Source organism: Linderina pennispora (genome assembly GCF_002104995.1).
Source record: "Linderina pennispora strain ATCC 12442 chromosome Unknown DL89scaffold_162, whole genome shotgun sequence".
NCBI classification, from domain to species: Eukaryota; Fungi; Kickxellomycota; class Kickxellomycetes; order Kickxellales; family Kickxellaceae; genus Linderina; species Linderina pennispora.
Window position 1 is genome coordinate 1 of NW_024468410.1, and position 11,990 is coordinate 11,990.

The following is an 11,990-nucleotide window of genomic DNA, read 5'->3' on the forward strand; positions in this document are numbered from 1 at the left end:
GTTCAGTACGCTTGAAGCCGGTACTTGCAGCGACAGCCGATCTGCAGACCGGGCTGCTGGGAGAGTGACGGTGTGCGGGCCAACGAAGAATGTCTGTGGAGCTATGGTGCGTGTCTGGTAGGGGTTGCGGAGCTGCCACCGCCAGCTACATGGGCTGGTGCAAAAGTGTGCGAAAAGGGCAAACTGATATTGTACAGGATTCCACATTTTAACCAAAACAGGCGGCATGGGTAGTGGCTGCTGGCATTTCTATAGAAAACAATTGCAGTTGCGAAAACACCATGCAAAATCTGGCCGAGTTGTGCCTGCAGTTCAGCTCTTGATTTTTAAATTGCACAAGAGCAGGAGTAAAGTGCTACAGCCTTACTGACAATAGAGAGCTGCCCCCATTTAGTGAGCACGCTCTCCTCACCAGCTTGCGACAAGCTAGGAATTCAATCTGCTTCATCGGAATTGCGGTGTTGAAATGGTATCTTCACCTGTATCCAATCAATATGGTTAACTGGACATAACATGCTTGAAGGGTTAGGCAAAAGAGCCATTGATCCGACACACATGCTGGCCATTAGTTCCAGCTCTCTTATGTTCCCTACATAAACTATCGGACAGTCAATCCGTGGTTTGCAGAATATTCAACTGTGATAGGCGATGTCTTGAGCCAAATAAACTGCATAGCTACGACAACATTGTGAATATGCAAGGCAAGCAAAATCTCAAGAGTATTTGCCGCCCACATAGGTTATTTGCTATATCAGTTACCAAACGCAAGTGCGCAAGATCAGCTGGCGCATTGCTAGCAGCCAGACTGCTGTTTATTCAGAGGCACAGCGCGCAATACCACGCAATTTATGCCCCTAATTCAATAGTGGTGATTACACTAGGCTTGGTAATAGCCCAGATTAAAGCAAAAAGACAGGTGATATATCAGAGTTTCAGTGTATCCAGATATTTGCTATTGCCGACAGCCAGTATCAAGGGCATGGGAACAGGTGTGATGTTAGGCCGACTGCACCGAGTCGGTACTCGAGCGAAAAGAGCATTTATAGAGGCTCTGATATTTTTTATTGCTGGGCAAAATGCGTAGGGGTAACGGCAAAAGAGTATATCAGACCTTCTTTCTTCTGTACTCCCATGTACTTGTAGTTTCCGTTTCCCAGGCCGATACCAGTGCAGATATAAAGCCTGTCCGGGCTTTGCTTCTGAGCACAACTTCGTCTTTTCCTGACTGAAGATACATCCGCTCCAACTTGGCTACGCACTGCCCAACAAAATCGACACATTAAAAACCCATTCACAAGCAACTTTGCCGACGGCTTAGTCACCGGCTGAAAACATTCTACTTCGGCCTGTATAGCCATGCAGCAGGATCGCGCAGACAGATGCCCAAGCCCCGAAGCGCTGTTTTCTGACCATACTCTGATGGCTATAGCGGAGCCGTCACCTGGCGCGAGCATGCCAAGCGCACTGTCTCAGCCTACTCTGGAGGAAGCGCTACCGCTTCCGACGAATATCCTCATATCGGATATGGATTTTAGCCTTCGTTCACCGACCACCCCGATGCCCTTTGTGGGGGACAATGCGATGCTTTCCACATTCGCTGTATTCGATGGACTCGGATTCACGGGGGTAGGTGAGCAACACAGCGACAATCCCGAAGCCTCTATACTGCATTCCAGCTACACTGGCAGCCAGCCGCAGCCATCGGCCGTCAGCAAGCTTGAGAGTGCCAATCAGGTGTCGAATAGTAGCCCGCGCAAGCTGCGTCTGACAGCCAAGTTGCACGGCAGCCGGAGCACTGGGGGGATCACCAAGAAAAGCGGAAAGAGACGAGGCAGCAAGTATGTGATTCCGGCGATCAACCAGGACGGGTCGCTCAAGTGCTGCAGCAACTGCGGGGCGGCCCAGACGCCGAGCTGGCGGCGGCACCCGGACACCGGTACGATGCTGTGCAATGCCTGCGGGTTTATATCTGCGGCTGCATATGAAGCCGCGGCCGCTTGCGTTCGACGAGCAGGGGCATCTGCAGGTCATCCGCAAGAACGCGGCGGTGAAACGTGAGCCGATCAATGTGGGAGCCGGGGCTAATATGATGGCAGAGGTAAATGCGGACTTGCCGTTCCAGGCACTGGCGCTGGTGCCGGCCCACAGTGACTTGGCGCCCAGCGATGAAGGCGCTGGCAAGCTCAATGAGACGGAGGCGGCGCTGGCGGGAGCAATCAGGCGTGCGTCCAAGTGAGCAGTGTTTTCTGTTTTGCCCAGCCCTTGGCATGACCGGCGGAGTTTTTCGTTTTAGTGCTGTGGCTGTCAGTGCCCGCTTTGTGCATGCGGAGTAGGGGAGGGGCCAAAGCGCATATTTCCTTGGCTGCTGGCGACGACCAGGCATTCTCCTCACTTTCCTCAAATTCAGTTATTTTCTAAACCTTAGCACCATGAATCTGTCGCATTTCTCGCTCCGCGTGGGCGACCGTGCAAAGGCGGAGCAGGAACTGCTCGTGTCAATTCGCAAGGCGACGAATGTAGATGAGACGTCACCGAAGCGCAAGCATGTGAGAAAGATGATTATGTTCAGCTGGGATTTCAAGACGTCGGTGCCGGTGTGGGAGGGCCTGAAGGCGCAGCCGCTGCTGGCCGACGAGGTGCAGTGCTACAAGGCGCTTATTTCGCTGCACAAGATGATTCGTGAAGGCCACCAGGTGTGCATTCCTGAGGCGCTGACGCAGACGGCATTCCTGGAGACACTGGGGCAGCGTGCGGGCAACACCGGCGGGTATAGCGGGTGGCGTAACTACAGCGTGCTGATTCGCGCATACGTGAACTTTTTGCTGGCGAAGCTGGAGTACCACCGGCTGCACCCCGAGTTCAACGGCATGTTCGACTACGAAGAGTACGTGAGCCTGCGCGGCACCAACGACCCGAACGAGGGCTACGAGACGATCGCGGACCTGATGAGCCTGCAGGACCGGCTGGACGAGTTCCAAAAGCTGGTGTTCCGCAACTTCCAGCCCGGGTCCAATAACGAGTGCCGCATTGCATCACTGGTGCCACTGGTGGAGGAATCGTATGGAATCTACAAGTTCGCCACGCGCATGCTTATTGCCATGCACCAGCGTGTGGATGGCGCCGAGGAGGCGCTGGAGCCGCTGCGCACGCGGTACAACGGCCAGCACTATGCGCTGCGCAAGTTCTACTACGAGTGCTCAAACCTGCGGTACCTGACGAGCTTGATCACCGTGCCGCGGCTGCCGCAGGACCCGCCCAACCTGTTTGGAGACGACTACATTCCGCCGCCACTGCCTGACCGCCCCGAGTCAGCACGGGATGTGTCCTCGCCGGTTGCTCCCTCGCCGCCGCCGCCAGCCGAGCCGACCATCGACCTGGAGGCCGAGCGCCAGGCAGCAGAGGCACTGCGGCTGAAGCAAGAGGAGGAGGAGCGGCAGCGGCAGCTTCTTCTGCAGCAGCAGATGGAGCAGCAGCGGCTGGAGGAGCAGCGCAAGTTTGAGCTCCTGCAGCAGCAGCAGCGGGAGCGCGAGCAGCAGCAGCTGGAGCAGCTGCAACGCGAGCAGCTGTCGCGGCAGGTGCAGGGCAAGATGCAGGAGTTTGAGCAGCAGATGCTGATGATGCGCGGTCAGCACGAGCGCGACCAGCTCACCATCGACCAGTACAACAAGCGGGTGGCAGCGCTGGAGGAGCAGATCCGGCAGCTGCAGCTGCTGCAGGTGCAGCAGGACCAGGGCAAGGACGAGCTGATCCGGCAGCTGCAGGCTCAGATCGAGCAGTGGAAGCAAAAGTACGAGGCGCTGGCCAAGCTGTATGCCCAGCTGCGGCAGGAGCACCTGGAGCTGCTGACCAAGTTCAAGGCCGTCAACCTCAAGGCCAACAGCGCCAACGAGGTCATGGCCAAGATGGACCGCCTGCAGGCCGACATGAAGCGCAAGAACCTGGAGCTGGCCGACATGATGCGCGAGCGCGACAAGGCGCGTGCTGACCTCCAGCGCATGGAGAACGGGCAGGTGGAGGAGCTGGAGCGGCTCCGGCGCGAGTTGGAGGACAGCGAGGACCGTGTGCGCGAGCTGAGCCGCAACAAGGGTGCCGAGGTGCAGCAGATGCTGGCCAAGTTCAATGCTGAGAAGGACGCGCTGCAGCGGCTGCTGGATGACAAGCTGCGCGAGGCAGATGGTGCGCGCAAGCGGTTCGACGACCTGCGAGCTGAGCACGAGCATCTGCGCCAGACCAAGGACGACGAGATCGCTGTGCTGCAGGCGGGCATGGACCAGAGCATCGTGGCCATGGCCAAGCTCAAGAACCAGGCCGACGGCAGCCAGGGCGACCTGCAGCGGCGGCTGGACGCGGTGATGGCTGAGCACGCACAGAAGCTGCGCCGCATCCTGGACTCGATCCTGCGGGCATGCGCAGACACGGCAGACGAGGCAGTGTTCAGCCTCAACGATCCGAGCAACGCCGGCAATATGACAGCGACAGTGGAGCACGTTCTGGCTACCATCGAGCAGGTCCACGACCTAGGCAATGCGCTGGCAGCGTCGTTTGCCGGGTACCTGGCCAACCCCGACGGCGACCAGACGCAGGTTATCTCGACGGCGGTGGGCTTGGCCAATGACGTCGAGCACCTGCTGGCCAACATCAAGGGTGTGTCGCGGCTGGCCAGTGGCGAGGACACCGTCGAGCGCATCGTCAAGGCTGCGCGCCAGACGGCGCTGGTCGCTCGCCAGTTCTTCATCAAGGGCCAGTCGCCCGCAATGGAGCGCCTGCTGGCTGCCGAGCGCCCTGGCGTGATCCTCGACACGAACCGCGAGCTGCAGCAAAGCCTGGGCACGCTGACGGCGCTGGCCGAGGGACTTGTGCCGCAGGACGCGTCGCGCGTGTCGGTGGCCACGACCAGCGAGGACGTGTCGGATCTGGTCGAGCGGGAAATGCTGAATGCCGCACGCGCCATTGACGAAGCTGTGGCGCGCCTGCAGGCACTGGCGAACCAGCCACGTGACTCGTCGCTGACCGACCACCAGGTGCAGGTGCATGACGCGATCCTGGACTCGTCCATGGCCATGACCAACGCGATCGCGCAGCTGATCCGCGCTGCAACCGCGTCGCAACAGGAGATCGTCGCGCAGGGCCGCGGCACGAGCTCAAAGGCAGCGTTCTACAAGAAGAACAACCGGTGGACCGAGGGTCTGATCTCGGCTGCCAAGGCTGTGGCCATGGCCACCAACATGCTGGTTGAGACCGCCGACGGTGTGATCAAGGGCACGCTGACCATCGAGCACCTGGTGGTGGCTGCGCGCGAGGTGTCGGCGGCCACTGTGCAGCTTGTGGCCGCATCGCGCGTCAAGTCGCAGCTGTACTCGAAGACCCAGGAGCGCCTGGAGCTGGCCGCCAAGGCGGTGACGGAAGCCTCGGCACACCTGGTGCGTGCCACCCAGCGTCTCAGCGAGAAGGAGCAGCAGAGCGCCCAGGAGGACTTTGACCAGATGTCGAACCTCGAGTTCAAGAGCAAGGAGATGGACCAGCAAGTCATGATCCTGAAGCTCGAGAAGGATCTGGTTGCTGCCAGGAGGAGGCTCGCCGAGATGCGTCGTCATGGCTACCATGCCGACGAAGAGGAGGAGAGCAATGTTTGAAATGGCACTCCCATCCCCTAGTTATATTTCCAATCTTTGACACTGCCAAGAACACATATCATCAGCCTACTACATACACTCTTATTTGGTGGGTGTTTCTGTAATGTGGGCTATTGTCAGTGAGGCCACGACCGCTGATCGCCCTGGCGGCAGTGTGTCATGTGGAACACTTTATCCGTGCAGTTGCTAAAATACGATGTACAGTTCCGATATTCGTAGTCGGTCGCATCCTGGTTCATCTGATGCATTCTTTCGGCCGTCTTTGGTGCTGGGGTGGTTCCGATGCCGAATCAGCAAGTCCATTTTGGCGATTTTTGCACTCGCACATATTCATGGTGTTGAGTTATGATTACTTTCCACAAACATGCAGCTATGATGAAATAGCGTCAAGCCTTGCCACCACCTGTCTCACACCACACAATTCCCTTTCCAGATATATGGCAGCAGCGGCCATTACTCCCAACTGTCATCTTTTTCGCTGCGACGAATGCGCATGAGCAGGGGCTGTCTAGTCCTACTTTCAATCCGATATCATCAGTCGTCGTTCAGGCACGTATCTCAGCAGCATATTCATGGTATTTTTTCAACTCCAGAATATATTTTTCAATATAATAAAAGGCGCTAGAGCTGAAATAATGATGGACAGGTGCGGCACATATATGTGGCAGCACAATGGCATGGGACTGCTTTATCCAGTGCCGACGGCGACGCAGCCGCAGATGCCATCCACGCACGACCAGTAGAACCGAGGAGGGCATCTGGCCCTGGGCGCAAGATCGGCCGAGGCGACAGCAGCAGAGACGAGAAGAAGGACGACGGTCTTGAGATACATTTGGCTATGTGGGGAACTCGAAGGAATTCTTGACGATACAGCTGTTTGTTGTCTGTGAAACACGCGTGCCCTTTTATATCCTGCGAAGCAGCAAACAAGTGCTCTCAGACACTGAAGCAAAGCAATTTTGCCAAACGCTCATGAGAAGGTCTCGAATTTGGCAGTCCCTTCTGGTCTCGGTGTATCGTGAGAATGTCCGAGGTTTGGATCTGCTCTAGGTACAATTTACAGGAAGAGGTGTAAACGTATTGCCGGCGTCGATAGGCGAATCTAACAATAGATGTCTTGGCCGCATATACCCGGCCCCCTTTTGTTTTCTATCGGACACATGTCTCTGAATTCCGTTGCCTTGAGAACGAAAATCAATTTGTGGACGGTCCCCCGTTCCGAGGCTTCTCCCTTTTGACGGACCTCATGTAGTAGAGTAGTTGGTGTATCGGCAATCTCAAAACCGACCAAAATGTGTACAATAATTATTTTGCGATGCATCGGCGATAGGTTCACAATTTATTAAGAGCAAACAAAAAAGGAGAAGAATTGAATCTCTGGTGTGCTCTTAGCGAGGATAGCACTTGCACTGGTGGGGTCCCGTGCATTCCTGATACCACCCAGGAGGGCAGGCAGCACGGGGCGCGACGACAGCAGCGGATGCGGCGGACGCGAGAACTACGGCAATGACGATGGCAAATGACTTCATGGCGAAAGAAAAAGCTAGGCTAGTCGAAAAATATACGAAGCAATGATGATGGTGAATTGGATAGTCCGCTCAGTCGTACCATTATATACCTGTCTCTCGCAGACGTTGGTCATAGAGCAATTCCGTCCACCCCTCTTCATACATTTTACTTTTGGCTAATGCAGTGAATATTCCTTTTTTGGGCTAAAACTGATGCCCCGATATGCCAGATGCAATCTTGCACGCTCTTTGCCAAAAAGCTGTTTATATGGGTAGAAGTAGATTCTGCAGTGCAGATCTCTGGAATAGTTGCAGCCGTGAGAGAACATACCACGCTCTGCAGCGCCAAGGTCTGGGCTGCATGCCCCCTATGTACATTCCTTTGGCTGCGTGTCTGTGGAGTGCTCGAAAATGGGAATGTGCTGGTTCCCACAGTTATTTGTGCTCGGAATTGTCTCAAGGATAATCCACATCCAGCAGATGGAGAAGCGAGCCAATCAGTTTAGCAGCCAGGGATATATGGGATGGACGGAATGTCGGCCATACATGTTTTTTGTTTCCATCTCCGCAGTGCGTGGTCGATCGACCTCCCATTCCCAGAACGAGCCAGGTTCCAACTTGACAGCCCTTCGGCACATGACACTTGGTGTCGGGCTACAGACTACATGTATTTTTCCTCACGCTCCTTCAGATGTAGAACCAGCTGCAGACCCAACCATGTCCGGTTGCAATATAATCCAATACATGAAAATGTAATTTATTAAACCAATTTGCTTGTGATCAATGTCTAGCAATGGATCACCTCGGCAGGTTTATCCGACGTAGTAGCAGCCGCAAATCCTGGGCTCGGGGCAGGCCCACTTCAGGGGCGGCGGGCACTGGTATTTGGGCTCGATAACGCCGGCCGAGACAACAGCGGCGGCAGAGACGATAAGAGCGGAGAGGGCAGCGAAGTTCATTGCGAGGACTAGAGGATAGGAAAGACGATGTGTTGATGAATGATGTATGGTGCGGGCTCAGCTCCACGCTTTATATCCTAGTTTCCTAAGGCTTGCCGTGTCTTCTTTGCAAAGAGCATACACGTGTTGGAAGCAATACCAGCTGCTGAATACTCCTTTCGCAAGTAGGGAGGATGTGAAAGGTCGTCCACTCAAGGAGCTGATAGCAAATGTGACAAGGGGGATCATCCAAAGCGGTCCCTCCAAATTATGTCCGCAATCAGAAACTGCAATGATTGTCCAATATATCCTGCAGGCACATGGTTGACGACCGCTGTGAAGAAGGCAGGGTGGGAATTATTTTCATCTAGCACGGTCCCTATTTTTAACCACAAAAACGGGAGGGTGGTTGTCAGAAACATTACCACATGTGCATTTTCGGCAGCTAGAAATTGGCACCGTGCATATGTGCTCCCTCTTTTTGTTGATATTGTCTCCAGTGCGGATCATAATACCTGGGATCAAATTATCATGGTCGGGCACACGTGGGTCCATGGGTAGTGCAGGATCCAACTGCCATTTCTAGGCTACTTGGACCGTTTTTATCGACCCAGCTACACTAGTACCATGTCAACAATTTATTTAGACTGGTTTATAATAATGGCGCTAATTGGGAACGCAGTGGCACACCCGCTTGCTTGTACAAATTATGTAGTATCCAACTGGACAGGATATCACATCATCAGGCAGCACTGTCGCTAAGGTGCTCGCAGAGAATGCGAGGATGAATGTCAGGCTTGAAAAATTCATAGCTATAAAGGAGAATAATAATATTGACACAGAGTAAGGGAGGACAAAGGGGTATGCTGGTGGGCCATTTGATTGCAGTGCAAACTTGAGATGGCGCTTTGGAATAATATTCAACATGCCAGCCAACGCTCAACTGTAGTGAGCTATTATACTAAAGTGGCAATTGCCAAGTGCCCGCCAATTACATATTCGTGACATTGATACTTATATTGCTAATAATGACAATACTGGTGGCCAAAAGCACAATGGCCTACAGCAGCAGACATTCAGTTAATGTGATACTAACAGCAAGATAGTCCTTTAATGACATCATCGATATCTCAGGATGGCTATATATAACGCATTCATGCTTATCTCTCACTATTGCCTATGCATCATGTAATCTACATGGCTACCATCAAGATATTATTTGAAATGATAACCAAATGTTCATTGGTCCAGCGGTATTTATATATACTGGGCTATTTAGTGCCTCATGGTAAATTTGATCAGCCGCCAATTTTTAGCAGTGTATATTTTACAATGCTGACAAAGGGCTACCTTGCTAGAACTATCTATTTATTGGTTATCACTCTTTTGTTACTGCAGTTTATTTCTAGGAACCTTCATCCGTCTAGTTCTATATCCAAAGCTGCTTCACAGTTCGATACCTTTGGTGTGGCGACAGGGCCAGTGAACCAAGCTGAATCGAATCAGCTGCAAGCCAGCTCAGCTCAAGTCTAAGCACCAGGTCAGAAAATTACCACTATCGTCGCTAGTGTCGATCAGTATTAATATCAGTGCGCTCTCAAATGGCATTGTACAAAAGTAAATGCCATTGTAGTGCTATGATGGGCTGCATTCTATGTTTCTATGTATTTATGTATTTTTCATATTCATTTGTTTTATATCAGTAACCCCAGCCTCATGAATATAAAATGATGCGAGCCCATAGGCCAAACTGAAACTCTCTCATCGGAAAGCATACGTCCCATTCCTCTGCCCCATTCCTCTGCCCCATTCCATCCACCTATTTCTAACGCTGGCTATGGGTATCATTTCGGCTTTCGAGTTGGAAAATTTGCTATCCACTTGTACAGTCACAGCGACAGCGGCAGTTTTTTGTAGGCTATGTAATCTTCACTCTATTCTTCTCCTTTGGCAGTTAATTCCTTGGTCATCTCCTTGATCGCTTTATATCCTACTATGAGAGGACTATAACTGCTCCTGGATATCGTGGTGACAGGTGCGAAGACGATTGTTATTGTTTTGGCGATACTGACTTCTCTAGCCTCAACGCTGTGGCGATTTCCGATCCTGCCAATTGCAAGTGCATACTTGGCATCTACTCATTTGAAAAGGAAAAGAATGGTACCAGGTGTTTGATACTATCGATAAAAATATGGTCTCAAATACATCACCCAAAGTCAGCAATATGCACCGCAGACTATTCGAGCCAATGCTTAGACAGGGTGTTTTGGCATAGCAAGAGCCGATTATTATAGGCTGCGGCGTTGATGTTAGAACCTCAAGATCCGATTACTGTGAACTACATAGTTTTTTATCCTGTTCTTTTTTCTTTTTTCTTCTTCTTGGCTGTGCCACCTGAACGATGGTATAAACCCTTTTTGCTCGCTTCTCCTTTCCTACTTCTCTTTAGCTTTCTTCATCAATATATATTCCTTGACTCTGTCACTTTCTTTTGCTGATACGCTCACAACGCTCGCATATTTCTGGATTAAGATACCATGGCTTGACAGTTTATTCAGAATCCGCGCTACACGAAAGCTACACACATACTCATATATAGGGTATCTTTCGCTATTCGTTTCTTATTTTTCTTTTGCCCTACACCACCCACCGTGTGCTTTAGACCTGCAACACTTTTTACCCATTACACGGTGGGTGGTGTGGTGCAAGGGGAAAAAGAAGCGAAAAATTAATAACGAAAAATACATGTGTCATGCCGCTAGGGTGGTTCCGACTCACCCAAGGCGGTTTACTCACTGGGAGTGGTGCAGCTTTATCCAGGGCCGTACGCAGCTTAGATGAGGGCTCAGAATCCGCACTCGGCGCTTGCTTAAATACCCCTTGCTGGCTCCTAGTAGCGGGGATTCCTCCTAGTTTTTCCAATATACTTTTGTGAACGCTTACTTTTGGTTTCATCAGTACGCTTATAGTCATCACTAGGAGAACACGCTACCTAGTATCTTCTTCCCTGACATTTGACCGAGGTTGTAATAGGCACGTACCGTCTTATTTAAGTATATTTTGTAGGCTACAATGAGTGCTGACAGAAGAAAAGCACTTGGCACCACATATGAATGTGTATTTTTTGTTTCTTTTTTCTCTTGCCCTACACCACCCACCATGTGCTCTAGACCTGCAACATTCTTTTGGTAGCGAATACAGTGGTGGTAGAGTTTGCCATATGTTGGCCGATGCCATCATTTTTGTAGACTGATATGTATCTCTTTAAATGCAAAACAGAACACTGTTTGTGCGACCACGGGCGACTGTGTTGCCCCATAGTCCGCTGTACAGTCAAACGCGATGATGCTGCTCTGATATCCGGATTTACCAGCAGAACGAGCTGTGTAAATCGCTCTCGCACTGCCTCGGAGCCGACACTCCTAAAGATGGAAAATCCGGGCATGTGCGCCCAACATGCCCTGTCACGCAGTTGCACATGAAACCTCTCCTTGGCATAAAATACCACCGCATACGGCAGCCTTTCGGCAGATCACTGTGAGCGAAGCCGAGTGCCAAGAATGATGCTCCGCTTGAACGAGAAAAAAGTTTCTCCAGATACCGTTGCTTATTCCTCCGCAAAAAGACCCCATGTTTGCAGAATGCTCAGATATAAAACAGGCTGCCTATTCTTCCTTTCTTCTCTGACCTTATCCCACTTTTAAATAGGCGTATTTTCTTTATGCGACGAGTATGGCGGCTGTAAACATTATCAACAAAGCATTTGCTGACTATGAGGTTTCGCAGATGATGGCCCTGGGACTCGTCTCGGCAGTGTCATTAGCGGTATACCTCGTCTATCGGATGTTCTTTTCGCTTGAAAGTCGTATCCCCGGAGACCTGTCGGCGAGGTTCACAATATTCATGTATAG

The 11,990-nt window shown here is 51.9% G+C and overlaps 1 protein-coding gene across 1 annotated transcript; it reads right to left on the minus strand.

Moving 5' to 3' along the window:
• Positions 1-10,440: 10,440 nt before the first annotated feature.
• On the minus strand, positions 10,441-10,713 carry DL89DRAFT_273078 (uncharacterized protein; the record flags this gene model as incomplete). Its single annotated transcript, XM_040889031.1, has 1 exon — positions 10,441-10,713. A coding segment is annotated over one exon (173 nt), but the record flags the coding sequence as incomplete, so codon positions are not given.
• Positions 10,714-11,990: the final 1,277 nt, after the last annotated feature.